Raw genomic sequence first — 18201 nt, forward strand, 5'->3', positions numbered from 1 at the left:
AGCGATTCCCCCCCCCCCCCCCCCCCCCCCCCCCCCCGGCCTCAGGTATCGCATTCCCTCACTAGGGCCTGCACTTCCAAAAGTATAACCAGAGCCATTTTCCCAAATGGCATGTAACACATTTTCTTTTTATAGGTACTACTCCAGTGGACTCCTTGTGGTTGCTGAGACCACAGAAAATAAGAAGAGTGGCGTATCTTGACCTCTGTCAAAAGCTCAAGGGCTTTCAGATGACCAGGAGATTTCTTCAAGATTCCTGTATACATTGCTGTTGTGCTAAGTTTTAAATTCTTCCTCAGGACACTGGCTCACCAGTTTGGCCAGCAGAACATCTCTGGAGCTGTTACGGAACTCTGTCAAAATACGCCTTGTGTCCCTGCCTTGCCCAGTGCTCTTCCCCAGGATGACGGCGGGTGGGGCAGCACCTGGGGAAAAACAACAGAAACCGGAAAAAATATCTTGAGGAAGGTTAAATCAAAAGAAACCATAAAGGTGTCATTACAGAGCCTACCCAGAGATTTAAAACAATGTCTCAGATAAGGCAGTCTAGGCGAGGCAGATACCCAGCTTCAGGGCTGCTGAGAAAGCAATGGGAAGGCAGGGAGGGTCTGCCCAGCCTGGAACAAAAAGTCTCAGAGAAAGGGCAGGGCAAGGTAGATCCAGGAGGTTGTCCCAGCCAAAAGAAGCCTACCGGAGAAAGAGGAAGATTATCTGGAAGCTGTACTCACAGAGGCAGGGAAGCTAATGGGCAAATATCCAAGGCTGCTTCTCCTTACACAGCAACGTAGTCACGCAAACTTACCCAAGCTATCTGCGGAGGGGTTAACTTGAGGAACAGAAATAGGCATACGCATCTGCTATTTTCAAACAACTTATCCAACTGCTGTGTAACAGTTTGTTTCAGAAAGCTGTGCTTGCAGTCACTTTAATCCACTTCTGTCACATCCCTCCAGAGGAGTCCAGAGGTTGACAGATGTGCTGACTTGGTTAGGAGCAGAGCCCGGGAGCAGTTATCCCAGGATGGTCTCTGCAAGAGGGGTATGTTGCAGAATTGCACCTCAGGAGGGGCAAAAGCCTGTTCAGCCATGAAGCTTGGTGTAAAGGAAGATTCAGAAGCAGCAGCAGCAGGGCATCTCTCATGAAACCAGAAGTCTGGGAGTCTTCACTTCTTCCTAAAGAAGCTGCATTGAGGCACTCCATTGTTTTCCACCTCTGCCCTTCCCCAGTGTTTTTCCCTTGCATGCCAAGCTCCCAGGTTGTGCAAGCAGCTTCCTTTTGCTCATTAATTCACATCAAAAGCATGTTTTCCCAATAGATGTGTCAATTCCCTGCAGTGCTAAACCTTCGCAAGTACTGGGATCATCAAAATTCACAACGATCAAAATGACTGGTTTTGCTGGATTATCTTTGCAGCTCGCAGTGGCAGGCTTTGAACACCTGGTAACACTCAGCCCCTCCCAGATATCAGATACACATCATGTATCTGCAGTACAGCCTGTATGCCTAGGCCTAGTCATCAGTGAGGTACCACATCAAAATCAAGTGAACGTTTCAGGCTTATTTTTAATAGTTACATGTTTGTAGTTCCTCCTTCTATGATTTGGGATTCATGGTGCAAAGGAAACATTCTACAAATGACATACGCAAGTTATAGCTGAGAAACATTTCTTTTTGGACAAAAGCATAAACGCAGAAATGATGGTGCCGGGAATCACCGCGTAGCCCCTATTAGTGCTTGTGAGAGCTTGGCCCCAGTTACCGTCGGCAAGTAACCACACTTACTTATTTGTAAAGACTCTACAAACCAAGAGCAGCCGTTTCCAAAATAATGGGGATACCAATTTCCTTCCTTGGCTCTGTCTTTCCCACATCCCAGCCACAAGCAGACCATACTTGCAAAGGGAATGGGAGGCCGCCAGTCACAAAAAGGAAGTTGGTTGCTGGAATCTGTTGCAAGAATGCCTTCAGGGAAGGAGAAATCCTGGTCTTGAAAAACGGCCGACAATCCAACACTTTGCTTCTTCCTAGTGCTGATTTTGCCTCTCTTCTATATGCACCTTTACTGCCTTTTTCCTTTTTTCTCCTGTTTTCTTTTCAGCCGAGGGACTTGTTGCTCCATTTCACCCAACCCACCTCCAGCTCCACTCCCGGCCCGCCTGGGGCCAGCTGCTCAGCCACTCCTGCCCTTACGCCCCACCACAAGCATGTTGGCTGCTCAGCTCGCGCCTCTCTCTGCTGCTGCCTGACCCGCCGCAGGCAGGAGGGTCACTGCTGCCTCCAACATGCGGATTGCAAATCGCCAGTCCCTCTTGAACGCTGCCAGCTACCGAGCTGATCAGAGCAGGAGGGATGCTATCGGATCGGTTGTGCAGCTACACCTGCTCCTTTCTCTCTCTCCATCTTCCTCCTCCTTGTTGCCTTCTCCCCTGCTCTGGCACAGGGAGGAGCTCCTCTCTGCCGGCAAGGTATATCACAGCACCGGCCTGTGGGAGCAGGGGGAACTACAGCAACAGGGCACGCAAAACCGACATAAAACATCAACTCGGGAACTTGCTTGCACTGATCTGTCCTTTGCACACACACGGCAATAGCTGGCTGTTAAGTATTCATTTGTGCGTGTGTGCGAGTGTACAAGAAGAGGGATGAGACAGAAGGCCTGGCAACGGCTCCTCTTCTATAACTCAATTTGTCCAACCAGGGAAAAACAGTCATACTAAGGCACAAGCAAATATATTAAAAAGTGAGGCCAGGGCAGCAAATGGTCTGTTACGTTTGCTCAGCTAGGCAGAAACAAAACCCAGGCAAGGACTATTTGCTATACACAGCAAATTAGCGTTCAGCAACTCTTTTTTGGGAGGCTGAAGGGGAAAGGTTTTCCTCGACACTTCAACTTGTTAAAGTATTGCCAACTCTGCAGAAATAATTTACTCCTGATGGACACAGTACTGCAGTTAGACTGATGAGTTTAACAACCTGCCAGACACAGAGGGTAAAGCCCTGAATAAATCACAACAAATGAAAATACTGTTAGCAGTTTCATAATTTAATGAAAAAGTACTTGTAAAAAGGGGACATCTGAAAAAGACCGAGTCCATCTTGGAAAATTGAATATATATATATATTTATATATATAAAACAAAATGCAAAAACACACAAAAAAAATTGACAAATAAGGTTAAGAGGTAATACTTCAAACAGTTAGCCACCGAACACACAATAAAAACTAGCAAATGCACTTTGGGGACAATACTTGAGAACTACATAACCAAGGGCTCCTTCATATATCTATTAAAATCATGTAAAAATTAGCAAAACCATTGCCCAGACTGGAAACAACTGAATTAATAACCCCAGAAGAGCAGAAACACTGAGTTTTGCTGAAGCACCATTTTCCCTCCCTTCTGTCATAGGCTTCCGGCCACAAAATAACATGAACGCTTTGCTGACCTCCCAGATAAGTGTTCCCAATACAAGCTTCATAAAATTTCATGACCAGCGAGAGAGGATTACTAATAAATATCGAAGGAGAACTAAGAGAATCAGAACCGGAATACAAATGAACAGACATTTGTTTACTTATTCTGAATGACCCATGGCTTAGAACACAAAGCATTTCCCATCAAAATAAAATATGTGGAAACCTAAAATGCTACTGCGTATTTACACCAAAAGAAATAATTTTGAAGATACAGCTCTAGAAAGATCAATTACACAAATATACATAAAATCAAGAAGTGAAAAAAAAAAAAAATTAAGATGCATGAAGCAAACAGAGCAGAATTGCCAAGTATACTTTTTTTTTTATTTCACTACTGAAAAGTCCTCCAGCCCCTGAGCTGCTAGTCCTATTGCAACTAGGGAGATTTCAAAGTTTAAAACAAATCTAAAAATGTCGTTGCCATTTCCCAAGCTAAAAGCAATAAATTAAGATTGTGAAGAAAAACAGGTGGTTGTTTGGATTCTGCATAGTCATCTTCACGCTGGGTGGGGAACACCTTTTGGTTCTAGACAAAATGAACCCTCGGCAGAAAGGAGCCGCATGACGTGCCCTGTACAACCTACGGCCCGTTTCAGCCAGTGATATGGGGACAGAGGATGTTGCGTATTTATGAAATGTACAGCATTTCAGAGAAAAACAGTGCAGTTACTTTGTTGATCAACACACCACCATCTGGAAAACATGAAGTTTGTTTGCATTCAAACAAAAATCCCCTGTCACTGAAACGAACAGAAAAGGATTCCCCTCCCTTCTCGCTTCCTGGGTACTGGCTGAAATTTAATCACTACTTAACAACTGCTAATTTTAAAGGACATACAAAAAAGTGTTAGTTTGGGAAACAGCAACTGATCCAGAGGTTGAAAAGCAGCTTAATAAGATAATAAATTTTCAGCAATTAAAAAAAAAAAAAAACCCCAAACATACTCCAAATGATGACTGGCTAAAATTTTACAGACCTAGATGCCAGAAATAAGGCTCCTACGCCTGTATTCAGGCAACGAGGGTTGAAAATTTGTGCCTGCAAAGAGTTCAGACAAAATTATTTCTAATTCAGCTTATTTTAAAAATACCAGGTACAAACACCTCTGGACATGAAATCTCAGTTTCAAGAGGAACCTGGCATCACCGGTGATTGCCTAAATTTAAGTGTCAAATAGCATTTTTCTTTGAAGTAGTACATCTACTTTTGTAAACACTATCCACAAAATTAGCCATCTGTACTTGTTAGCTGGGTAAAATATTTACAAGTGCATCCCACAACAAGCAACTATGTACAGAGATTAAAAAAAAACTGAAGTACTAGAAGTTGTATATTTACAAAATAAGCAAATTATTGTGAAGAGAAACACAACCTTCAGCAAGAGCAGGGAACGGGGGCACATCTAGAGGTCAGCGAGTTTGGCAGCGCCAGCGACGCCTGCTTCCAACCTCCGCAAGGAGCCTGCAAACGCCACTGCAGTTCAAAGCCTCCTGCAGAAGAGGATCATCACTTAGTAGTCACTTTGGGCCTGATCCAGCAGAGCACACCGGCATGCGCTCGGAGATCTGAGCACAAACGTTCCCAGGGGAAACCAGCAGGACTTTTCACATGCTTAACTTCCCAACACATCCGCAAGTGCGTTGCTGGATCAAAGCCATACTGCAGGTGCTGTAAGAATGCAGTTTCAGTGTCTCCGTTTGCAGTCTCTTGCAACACATCAGAGCAATGCAAGGACTTCTTCAATACCTGTCCACCACCACAAGATCGACATAACATGAACACGTTGCCTCGCGTGTAAGCTGGCAAGGGGGAAGCAGTTTCCTGAATTTACGCAAAGGTTAACCGCTTCGTGCTCTCCCAGATGTTACCCGCTAATAGAACGCATCGATTTCCACACGACTTTGCAACAACGCAGTTAACCTTGCAAAGACTGCAAGCCAATTCACAGTTGAACAAAACTGCTCTGATTTCTCTCCCCTCCCCCCATCCCCTACTGCAACTCTTCCTAACATAGGTCCTGGACTATCTTCTGGAACCTTTTGATGCTGAGCTTTGCACTGGTACACTGGAATACATAAAGGCTGAGTTACCCCGTGGGGGCTTCTAATCACCTTTGTACCGAACTGTGAGAAATCATATTCTTTTTGTTTCTATTGTGACAATCTCTTCCAAAGTCCTTACTTGGGCTTTCTCTCTCTGAGCTACTTCGTCTTAACCTCACTTGCTCTTTGTTTTCATCACTTTCTGCTTCAGAGTCACTCAGCTCTAAGTCAGGACAGTACCCGTCGTTGTCCTGGTACGGAGCACCTTCAAGCGGCTGCTTGCTCCACAAGCGATCTTTTGTTGCAAGTCTTCTCGTTGGCTTTTCACAGCACCGGAGATCTTCCGTGGTCCTCACCAGACTGTTGGTAGCCTCTTTAAAGGACCGACTAAAATGTTCTATGGTGGATTTTCTGAAACCGCTCTGGCTGGCCAAGTGAGCCGTGAGCACGGACTCTTGTTCGTAGGGCGTCTGGCTAGAGCTGTCTCTCTGGCTCACGTCTCCAGCCCTGCCCATCAGACCGTTGGACTTGGCCGCCAGCCTTGAGTTCTCCTGCTGCACCCGCCCGTTCCCAATGGAAGCCTGTCCGTGCAAAGCAGCCTGGAGTGCTAAGGGCTTCCCGGACGGCTGGCCCCGGTGAAACTCCGGCATCTGCATGGGGCCGGAATCCTTCCCCTCGCCCCGAGGCTTGCCAATCCCTGCCAGCAACCCGTTACTTCTGCTGTCATGCTGATACCTGGAGTAAGATTTTGCTTTAATTTCAAACGATTCCTTTGACATCGGCACGCTCCGTTTGCTGTAAACAGTGCTGTTGTTGTCAGGAGAAAGCGGTCTGTTGCCAGGCTTCAGTGAGTTATTTTTGCAATCTCCTAGTGCTGATTTGGGCATTTTTAACTTCAGGGTGATCCTGGGAGGTGGGTAGAACAGTGTGTTCTCTAGTGCACTTGTCAGGGTATGGCCTACAGAAGAAAGAGACAAGGGGGCAGAAGAAAAAAAAAGGCTTTTTTTAAAAGAGGGTAGTCGTTTTGTTATCTGTAACAAGTTTTATAGTCCATTAGAAGGTCATTCAACAGTAAGAGGCATTTGCAAACAATTAGTGTGAGATTATTTTAGGACATTAAAGAGAAGTTGGGATAAAGAAAACTGTTCCAAATTATTCACCGTTTCAGAATTTAGGTAAGCATTTTAGCATTTCCATTAAAAACAACAATGTGCCCTTTTTACAGGGCTTTAAGCCAGTGAATTGAGCCAGTTTTGAGATATGACTGAAGTAGTTCCAAAGCAGCTATAAAAAAGGTTCATATTCAGTTTTGGATGGAGAAAAAACAATGCTTCAAACTGAGTTTCAATTTGGACTTAGTTCAACTCTCTACTTTGTATTATAAAATTCTCTACGTTTTAGAAGTCTTTTCACCCCAATATATTAGTCTTTATGGTATTATACGCATACAGCACCATTGCAAAGTAGCTGTCAAGCTATTCTAATAAGCATTAAAAAGGCACTTGTATTTGTAAAAACATAAAACAAATTTAGTAAGCATTTCTAATAAAATGCATTTACACAAAACCAAATTAGAGTACTGCTGCTTCCACAAAATACTAGTCTGATCTAAAACAGTTTAAAAACACCACCTTGTCAGTACTAATGAAACCTATCCATGTTTCAAGGGTAGAGAAAAAAAGCATGAAGACTTCACTCTAAATTGGTCATGAAAAACAAAGTGTATCTTGAAAGAGCAGAGGGATTTTAATTTCACATTGAAGAAATAGCTGCCTTCCCTATTTAAAAAAAAAAAAAAAAGTAGTTGCATTGTAATATATACTCTTCCTCTTTCCAAATGTTGTGTTCCTTACTTCAAGAAGGTCGCTATAAAAATGAAGGGCAGAGTGGGTTTTGGTACATCAGCATTCCTCAGCAGTTACTATTCACTATTAAAAATGAGAGTACTTAAACTCTTTTTGAAGGAAGGAGAGGAACTGCAGATGGCAGGCTAAGAAATGCCTCTCTGCGCTGTTCATCAAGCATGCAAGGCAACACGAGAACAACAGTGATTCCTATTAGTCACTCTTCTCTTTCGCCTGAAGGAACCAACGACTGACAGCAAGCAAAAAACCTTCTCAGCTGGAGAGCCAGGCAGCAGCGCAGAGCTTGCTGTGGGGAAACAGTACCATAAAACAGCAGCCAAGGAAGCAAAAACCTAGAGATCACCACCAGCTTGTTTCTGCTATCTGGATGCCACAGTGATTGATAAGTAATAGGCATATACCACAAACGGCCATAAAATAAAGAAATATCCAAGTCAGTATTTTAAGAGATTAAAGCATTTTGTATATGTTGCTACTTTCGTTGACTGTGTACTTGTAAGTTTTTAAAGGCAGATTTACAATGTTAAAACCACTAAGAAGGAGCATAAAGAAAACACATTTTTTAGTTTAAATACAGATAGAATTTGTAAATATTTTACATTTATATGATTACCTGCAGCAATTTCCTGATTAATGAGCTGGACTTGCAAATTGAAGACCTGTTCATGTACTTTACTGTGAGACAACTTCAGTTTCTCTCTTCTGCTTACCATATAGCAGAGATTTCTCACCTACGGAAGAATAACAGGAGACTTAATAGGCAATAAGAAAATAAATCCTGATATAGTTTAAAAAGTGCATCAACAACAGAATTAAAACAACATTATGTGCAAAACCCCTTGGCCAAGTTCTTGTGAATGTTACTGAACATACGTAACTATGAATTAAAAAAATAACCTGGATTTTTTTCATTGCCAATTTAATGAATGCCTTGAATATATTCTGCAAGACAGCAGAATATATTTTCATCTATAGGAACAGTGAGCGAACGCAAAATTCCAGTCAAAAGAAAAGTAATTTCTAAGACTTGCTTGTCTGTAAGCCTGCTTCCACTATGTACAACGCCGGGGATGTTACTGCAGACAGTACTAGATTCTCCCATTATTTCCCTGCAAAGTGTTTCACAGAATGATTTTTAACAGCTACACTATGTTTGTTTCCCCTAAAATTATTGCAACACTATGAGTAATACTTTTTACAAAGCTACCCAAGAAAGCCGGCCTGTTTGGACCAAAACTAACATGTAGATCACCTCTAAAAGAACACACTGGCTGCCTGTGCAATGTACACATTTTGGCTGACCCATTTAGCAGTTTATTTTCCGACTCCATTGCATTGCACATGAAGTTCAACAAGGCCGAGTGCAAGGACGTGCACCTGGGTCGGGGCAATCCCCAGGATCAGTGCAATCCATTCATGGGGGATGAATGGATTTGAGAGCAGCCCTGCCGAGAAGGACTTGGGGGTACTGGTGGATGAAAAGCTGGACAGGAGCCAGCAATGTGCACTCGCAGCCCAGAAGGCCAATCGTACCCTGGGCTGCATCAAAAGCAGCGTGGCCAGCAGGTCGAGGGAGGTGATTCTGCCCCTCTACTCTGCTCTGGTGAGACCCCACCTGGAGTACTGTGTCCAGCTCTGGAGCCCTCAGTGTAAGAAAGACACGGACCTGTTGGAGCGGGTCCAGAGGAAGGCCACAAAGGTGATCAGGGGGATGGAACACCTCTCCTCTGAGGACAGGCTGAGAGAGTTGGGGTTGTTCAGCCTGGAGAAGAGAAGGCTTTGGGGAGACCTTATTGCGGCCTTTCATTTTATGAAAGGGGATTATAAGAAAGACAGAGAGAGACCAGGGCCTGTAGTGACAGGACAAGGGGCAACGGTTTTAAACTGAAATAGGGTAGGTTTAGATTGGGCATAAGGAAGACATTTTTTACGCTGAGGGTGGTGAGACACTGGAACAGGTTGCCCAGAGAAATCTGCAGATGCCCCATGCCCGGAAGTGTTCAAGGCCAGGTTGGATGGGGCTCTGAGCAACCTGGTCTAGTGGAAGATGTCCCTGCCCATGGCAGGGGGGTTGGACGAGATAATCTTTGGAGATCCCTTCAAACCCAAACCATTCTATGATTCTATGATTCAGTTCCACATAATTCTACTTTCACTATTTATTTGAGTTAACAGCAATATTTCTACCTAATGTAATGAGAACAGGAAGGGGCACTGAAAGTTCTTGATAAACACTTAAAAGAGATTTCAGAACACAGAAACAGTGTAGGGGCTGGTTGAAAGATATTTGCCAAATATAATTCCCCAGCACTCAACTCCATCTGTTCAGAACTAGAACCTCTCTCCCCAGAAAGGAAATTCCAAGATTCCCAAATTTATTTTCATCCGAAGACATAACTGAGCAGAAAAAAATCTTGTGGCACAGGAAGTTCAGAAACTTTGAGACAGCTGTTTCAAAGTACGAATTATAGAATCACAGAATCATTTAGGTTGGAAAAGACCTTTAAGGTCATCAAGTCCAACCATTAACCTAACGCTGCCAAGTCCACCACTAAACCACGTCCCTAAGTGCCACATCTACATGCCTTTTTTTAATTATCCCCAGGGATGGGGACTCAACCACTTCCCTGGGCAGCCTGTTCCAATGCTTGACAACCCTTTCAGTGAAGAAATTTTTCCTCACGTCCAATCTAAACCTCCCCTGGCGCAACTTGAGGCCATTTCCTCTCGTCCTATCGCTTGTCACTTGGGAGAAGAGACCGACACCCACCTCGCTACAACCTCCTTGCAGGGAGTTGTAGAGAGCGATGAGGTCTCCCCTCAGCCTCCTTTTCTCCAGGCTAAACAACCCCAGTTCCCTCAGCCGTTCCTCAGAAGACTTGGTCTCCAGACCCTTCACCAGCCTCGTTGCCCTTCTCTGGACACGCTCCAGCACCTCAACGTCCTTCTTGTAGTGAGGGCCCCAAAACTGAACACAGTATTCGAGGTGCGGCCTCACCAGTGCCGAGTACAGGGGCACAATCATTTCCCTACTCCTGCTGGCCACACTGTTTCTGATACAGGCCAGGATGCCATTGGCCTTCTTGGCCACCTGGGCACACTGCCGGCTCATGTTCAGCCGGCTGTCAACCAACACCCCCAGGTCCTTTTCCACTGGGCAGCTTTCCAGCCACTCCTCCCCAAGCCTGTAGCGTTGCATGGGGTTGTTATGTACCTCCACTCAAAATAAGTACATCAATTTTAACAAAATTTGATGCAAATCAACCACTTGTCAAGCAGAAGGAAAGCTTGAAATGGTTTCTTGGGAAAAAAAAAAACAAAACAGAAACCCATACACCAAAATCCCAACTCTCCATTCAAGCCATGTTATGGATTTTTTTAAAAATAAGGATCCATATCCAAAGTGCTCCTGGAAAAGGAGATCTGAGCTTGATTATGACTAGATTCAAGACAACAGTTAGACTGACAAGCACAAATCTCAGCTCCAACACTCATCTCCCTGTATTTTCATGCTCTTCTCTCCCCAATATGGTTTTCCCTTTTCTTACAACACTATTTTGTCTCTTCTGTTTTCCCTTCCCCTCTTCTCCAATGTCTCGTCTCCATATCACATTTAGTACACCTACTTTATTTTGTTACCTTTTTTTACATTCACTGCCTATCTCTAAGCACTTGAAAACTGCAGGTGATCACTAGCTAACAGGCCAATCTAATGGGCAGCCTCCCAGTGGTAACAAGCCTGGCTTCCTCTCTCATCAGCTGCTGGAAAAAGGCACTACATATGCCTTCCTAATAAATTCCTGCTCTGAATTTTGCTGAAGTACTCCACCTTTTCAAACTACCAGCTAGCTGGCAATCTGATAAGAGCCCACCTAGCTACTGATAAAAAGATAATTTCCTTTTCCTCCTTCTCAGTAAAGCCACAAGCAGTGGTAGACTCTGTGGGTTATTTTCAGACCGCCAACGAACCGTAGCACCTAAGGCAGCTACGTGCAGTGAAAGCATCTAAGTCAAGACAGCAACGAGCGATTCAGCCTGCCCGCTACCTGGGACTAGCTGACAGCAGCATGCTGGCCAGGAAGAGAGGTAAGACTCCTGGCTCAGATGTCATGGGAAGTGGTATGAGTACAGGCCAGCATTCTTCTGTGTGTGCAGAGCCAAAAAGTCACCGTGGAAGTTAACCATCTAGGACTTCACCTACTTGCCTTCAAACCATGAGGGTGAGAAGCTCTGCTTTAATGTATTTTTAGGATTCTCCAAAAGCTTAATGCACACTCACCAAAGAATACTTACTGCTTTACCTATGCAAACTGATTTTTCCAAACCCAGAATTGGCTAATATTTACCATTCTATTATAACCATTACAAAACACCTTTTTAAGTACAAATCAAGAGTCCCTCCGTCCCAAGACAGAAGGTGGAAGATAAGAACTTGTAAAGCCTGCCCCATTCCTTCGCTGTTTGCACTTGCTTTTGTTTAATAATGAAACATTTTTTGTTATTGAATCTGTACCACTAGCAACTACTACAGCTGGGTCAAATAAATTTACACAATTTTTTTAAACATTTACTCAATTGAAGTTGAAATCAAAGAGTGAATTAGCAAATATGTCCATTGTGCATAGAAACAAGCATCTTAAAATACATAAAGGAATAACCTCTAAGCAAGTCAGGAAGCACTCCTTTCACATTGGATCTCTCACTAGACTGAGAAGGGACAGTTCCTGAAAGTTTCTGCAGCAGGCAATGCGGCACACCAAAAGACTGGAGTTGAAGGCCTTACTTTTTTTTATTATTATTATTTTAAAAATCACCTCCCTGTGCTTCCCCCATTCCTACTTTTGTCCACTAACAAAGACCTTCCTCACCTGCAAACAGTTTTTCAGAACTTTACCAGTTAAGCCCTTACCCTCTCTAGGTCCTGCCTCAAATGCATGAACATCCTCATGCGAGTATGAATGCTATCTTCCTTTGGCTGCACCAAGCCATTTTCTTCATCCTCCTTGGGAGGAAACAATGGTTTGTTAAAGTTACTTTTTCGCTTTAATTTCCAGTAATTGTAGATGAAGTCTACAGCAAGTTTAGGAAGGCCCAGTTCTGCTGCAACATCCTCCACTTTAACTAGCGAGTAAAACTCTTCTTCCAGCTCTCGGAGTTTCTGGGCTCGCAAACTGGTTTTCTCGCTCTCTGTTTGCTTCTGGTCTGACACGCTCTTGGGGTGCTCATCAACGTCAGGCAGCGAATTTTGTTTGTTCTTGCTGTGCTTTAGACAGTATGACTTGAACTTGACCTCATCCCCGTCATCCAGGATAGTCTTCATCTCTAAGCTATGCTCAAAGGCACAGGTGACATGAAAGGCAGTGATACAGCTTTTCACAGAGCACTACAGACAAAATAAAACAAAAAACCTCAATCACTAACAGTAGCAACAAACCAGAAAAAAGGACAGAATTATCTTAATTACATGAAAGTCCATCCCTACAAAAACATATTTCCTAAGCATTCTTAAAAATACCTGTTGATCTCTCTGAAGTTGGTGTCACCCGATTTAGTATTTTCTCATTTGTGAACAGTGTTCAATGGAAGGACCTTCCTATCCATCTCTGACCCACATAGTAGCAGTCCTTACACATCTTAACCTTATTCAAAAGAAGGCCACTCAGACTAACTCCTAAATCTCTGTGCTAGTGAATTAATTTGATAGCAAAAAGCTATGAAGAAGTAGCCATCTATCCAATGGTCATCTGCATTGTAAAGCATCTCTGAACACAGGAAGAACAAAATGCAAAACTGAAATTGCCCTTCTCACACAGACTCAAGAGTTACCGCAGGACAAGTACGTACCTGAATGCAAGCACCAGTTTTCAGTTTGCATAAACTACACACTAGAGCCCATCGACTTGGTGGAATGTGAGATACCTTTGTGATTGGCTCCATCCTTTCTGGGCAAGCAATACTAACCTGTAAACAAAAAAACAGCATGGAAAGCAGTTATCAAGGCAATAAAAACAAGCTCTCCAGTAATACCAGAAGAAGAAATATGACCACACATTTATCGCGCTGCGAGATCTCCATGTGCTCATACTTCTTAGCCAGGGACCCTAAAAGATCCCACATGAAAACAATGTTGTGGAATACTACTAGTTTAACCTGGTGGCTAGAAGTTGCAACTTTTCAAAACATTTGAGGCATCTACAGCATGCCTTGTTATGAACCAGTTGAGAGACCACAGTAAATTATGCTTAAGTTTATTTCCTTTCCATTCTGGTTTTTTTTCTGTGCTGCTTTAACAGGTCTAATTTAAAAAGTACCAAAATACAAGCTACTATGAACAAAATAGGAACACTTACTCATACTTACCTGAAAAGTTCCTTCTTTAAGATCCACAGATCTGCTACAATAGCTACTTCTGACAGCTCACAATTTGGGGCAGAACCAGATCTATCAGTCAGCAGCCAGGGAAAGCGTTGCTTCCCAGCTCTGCCTCTCCACTGAGTGCTCCTAATGCAAGAGGTGATTCTAATACACTTTCCTAACTACAGATTGTATCAAGTATAATTTGAGAAAGAATACAACAAACTTCTCTTACTGCAAAGCATGGTATATTCTCTTGTGCCAGTTTTCACATACTTAGTCTGGATGATCCATTTGTCTCTGGTAGACCACATTATGGATATTAATACCAAAAGAAAGAAAAAAAATTCAGATAAGCACAGGATACCTTTTCCTGTTCTTTGTTATACTAACGTCCACATATGATATCCACTGTGACAGAAATTTCTCAGCTGCCTGTTGTCCATACTGGGAGACAAGGACTGTCCTCCATAATTTGAACACCAAAACAGACATAAATTATCTCTGTAGGCATCCCTGAGCCGCTCCTGACAGACAGGCTTTATCCAAGGGCTGAAACAGAAAGTTGGCCAGCTCTGAATGACCAACATGCAGAGCTGGGCCAGTATGAGAATGGCAGAAGATTTCAGCGACATAACTGTTCTGTTCCAAGAATGCCAGTCTCCAAAAGCTTGGATTTTTATGCTTATGTAGCACTTTTTGGATTTAGCAGTTGTGTGCTTTGGAGGGCTACCTGCCTGAACCAGAAATACAATGCTGATTCTAGCTAGAAAGATCTCCACACTTTCTGTGAACAATTCACCTGAACAGAGCAGACCTGTATTTCCAGTGGTGGGATAGGGGCCTCTTCTCAAAGGGGTCAGATCTAAGAATTCAAAGAAGAAGGTTCCTAGGTCATGCTCTGTGGCACTGTGAGGCGAGAATAAAGCTGATTCCTTAAGAAATCAGTTAAGGTTGAGATTGGAACAGCAATTTTTTTTCCTAGAAAGCTTTAAGAGCATTATGCTACAGTAGTTTTCATAGATCACCTCCATAATAAGACTCTCCTAGGGAAATCCAGGTTATATGAATTAGTTTAACGTGATAATTAAACCGTTGACTTTACAAGAGCCAGTAGCCTAAACTGAATTTTCTAGCTTCCCTTTTGGGGTACATCAACAATCACTTGATGCACATATTCATTTTAAAACCTGCTTAATCCCTGAGAAGGAAAGGCGTTGCTTCAGCAGACCTCCTCTGTGAGGTAGACTTATCCAAAGATAGCAGTGCTAAGTCGATCAAGTCCGAAAGTCATAGTTGCTATGCTCAAACTGGGTATTTTTGCTACTCTCTCCTTATCATTGCATTGCTCTAAGGATCATTTAAGTAGGTAGAAAAAACAGCTTTGCAAGAGATGAGTTGGTTCATCATTTCCACATTTAAAAAAGGTGATCAGCAGTTCATGAATTAATGACATAAATTGACTCTAATAAGATTTATATTTGTTACAGTACTTCACCCTCTGGTCCCCCAACTGCAAGCCATATCTTCTGGAATATACTGAGGTCAACCTGCTGCATGGCATTTCCAGAAGTCTTCATTAGGACAGAGAGGGTCCAGGTTTTACCAGACAAGAAGGAGAATAGGCAGGCAATATATGATGCCCTCATCAGGTAGAGATGACAAACAATTTAATCTGTTGTGGCCTTGCTATAAATTGGTGGGTAAGTGACAAAGCTGTCCCTGAAACACTTGAATGGTTCCACAAAATCATGTCCAGCACTCTTAAACATCATCAAATGCAGCTTTTTTGCTTCCACAATGAAAGAGCCTTTCATCAACCTAACTTGTAACCAGCTCTGTTTTGAGCAAGGTCAAGTTGCACGAGTATTTCTGAAACAATACTGTACAAAGATTGACTGCAATTCTCATCCCAGTTACCACTACACTAAGAGGCAAGACTTCCTTTGGGAATTAAGGGATTATATCAACTTGTCAGGTTGTCTATATTCCTTTCAAAAAGAAACCAGAATCTTCAGTGAATTTTTCTGGAGACTGAGTAATACCAGCTTTCCACCATGCTTCCCAGCAGGAGCTGGGAATCCACACAGACCGTCTCCCTGTCCCCCTCTGCCCCTTTTAATGCTCTCCCTGCTACTTCCCCAGAGAGGACTCATAAGGTCAGGAAACATTTATGTTGGAAATACTGTCCATTCAGCTTGTAATGCTGCCTGTTTATATTACCCCACTTTGTAAAAGTACAAAGAGGTGCTTACAGAGTCAGGTGCAATTTATTTATACTGGCCTCATGCTGCCTGCATGTTTCTGATATTCAAAGAGAGGAGTCAAGGCAAAGTCTGTTTGAACTTCGCTGCTCATGAAGGATCCAGAGGGCGGAGACGCCAACCTTTTCATTCCTCCCATCCCAAGGCAGAAATGATACATCTGCCGTAACATGTAGCTGTTTTCTCCGTTATTTCTTCACTTTGTGTCAGGTTACATTTTGACTGCTGTACTCTGAAGAAGTTTTAAGAGCGGGAGAGAGTGAAGACAATGGGCTGTTGAAGCCTCTTCTCTGCAACTGTTATGCACGTGAGCTGCCATCTCAATTGTCACCCTGCCGTCCTCTGCTCCCCTGCTAACCTGCCACCAGCAGCTGCATGAGTGCACAATGATCTAGATGCGTTGGTGGCTGGGAAGGGCAGCCCAGTGGCTGGAGCACAGCCACTCACAACAGCAGCTAAGGATAGTCAATTTGATATCCTTCCAGTTGTAGCAAGGAAAGATAACTTTGCTTCAGCTAACACCACATTGATTGAAGGAGGACGTAACTATAATGGGTTATCTAAGGCAGAGAAGGACCTTGAATTTCAAAACATTTGGTGTAAGTTTTCTGGTCTCGGTGTTTCCTTTTTTTTTAATTTTGTTAAAAGAATGCCTTTTAAGAAAACATGAAATAGACTACACATTTACAGTAAAAGACGATAAAGGCAGAAGAATAAAAAGATATAAACCAACAATAAGTACACTTTGGAAAGTAAAAACCTTCAAACATCCCAATCAGTCAAGTGAGGGTCAAGAAAGCCTTTTGACAGCATTAGCTCACAAGGGAGGGAAGAAAAAACATTTTAAGACAGCGGTGAATGAGTTAATGAAGGAAAATACCTGGTGCAATTACCTGCAACAACGCTAGCCTATACTTGGTGACTCATGAAGTCCCTCTCTGAACCTTTTACCACAAGGCACAGACATGTTTATAAGCCCATTCCTCTCTGCATTCTGCCTTGCTCCATTTTATTAGGGCCACAAGAGGAAATGGCAGTGACTTTATAATTCATCTGTTTCTTTTTGGGGAGTTCCAGTGTGCTACTATCTTGGGGAGAAGAAAAATAGGTATACGAGAATACACATTCTCCCCCAAAGTATCCATCCCCAGGTTTTCAAACTCTGCATCTTTCTTGTCCCCCGCAGCACGTAAGGCCACAGTGACTCCAGACAGGAACTGACCTGCCATTTTAGCAGAGATTCCCAAAGGTTTCTCTGGTTTCTCCAGTGACTGAATTGTTTTACAAGTGACAATGCAGGAGACAGAGAGAGAGGATGGATCCAAGAGGCATTTCCTGCCCCTACTGGCAGGTGTCACCTCCTTGTTATGCCTTGACACACTTGGCATTGGTGTGGAGGGGATGAGGTGCCTGAGACCTGGAGAGGCCTGGAGCCACCGAATGGGCTGTGGGAGCAGCGGGATTTGAGCTCTCCCACCTGAGTGCTCCCCCGGCAGCTTCTCCCCCTCAGGCAGAGGGAGGTGGGCAGGCGGGAAGGCAGCGTGTGCTTCCTGCCCTGCCATCACCTGCTTCCCAAACCTGCCAGTTCCTCTTCTGCTGGCAAGACCATCAAGGCAACCACATGCAGAAAGGATCTCTTAGGAAAACCAGTCTCCTCAGAGCCAGGAGAGCTTCCAGCAAAGACACTTCGTAAGTACCGGAGGAAAGGTCAGGAGATTTTTTTTTTTTTTTTTTTTAAATTTTAAAATAAATCTTTCATTTTTTTCTCAACTCCTCTCTCCTTAAAGGTGGAAGAGATGCCAGGAACTACAAGCAAGCCTGAAAGAAAAGTGCAACTGCAAAGATAACCTCCCTGAAAAACAGATATATGCCTGAGACAGAGCGAGGAATTACACATTGCATCTGGTTGCTATGTTAAAAAAAATACCCAGAATCTTAACGTCTTCCTCAAAGTTTTGCAAACGTGAGGCCTGGCTGTGCTTGGGAGCAGTAGGTTCAGAAAATAAGGCATCCATCCCCCTGATGTCATGGTGCTGACAGATCTGGCTACCACCTCGCATTAAACCACCCACCGTAATGGATCTGTGGATCTTACCAGAAAGAAAACAGAAATATTCCAAGTACAAAGTTAAACACAAACCCCACCTATACATGAGTGCACATTCTGATTTACAGAATTATAATGTGATGCTAAACT

At 43.3% G+C, this 18201-nt stretch overlaps 1 protein-coding gene across 2 annotated transcripts in view; it reads right to left on the minus strand.

Moving 5' to 3' along the window:
- Positions 1–3551: 3551 nt before the first annotated feature.
- The window catches only part of JADE3 (jade family PHD finger 3), a 71118-nt gene continuing 56468 nt past the window's right edge, over positions 3552–18201 (minus strand). For both annotated transcript variants that reach the window (XM_076358700.1, XM_076358691.1), the window contains exons 8-11: positions 13231–13347; positions 12296–12769; positions 8000–8117; positions 3552–6479 (exon numbers count right to left, since the gene is read on the minus strand). In XM_076358700.1, coding sequence (XP_076214815.1) covers positions 5587–6479; positions 8000–8117; positions 12296–12769; positions 13231–13347 — 1602 coding nt within the window. In that variant the 3' untranslated portion in view covers positions 3552–5586. The remainder of the gene's footprint in view (positions 6480–7999; positions 8118–12295; positions 12770–13230; positions 13348–18201) is intronic.

Source organism: Aptenodytes patagonicus, chromosome 1, assembly GCF_965638725.1.
Source record: "Aptenodytes patagonicus chromosome 1, bAptPat1.pri.cur, whole genome shotgun sequence".
NCBI classification, from domain to species: domain Eukaryota; kingdom Metazoa; phylum Chordata; class Aves; order Sphenisciformes; family Spheniscidae; genus Aptenodytes; species Aptenodytes patagonicus.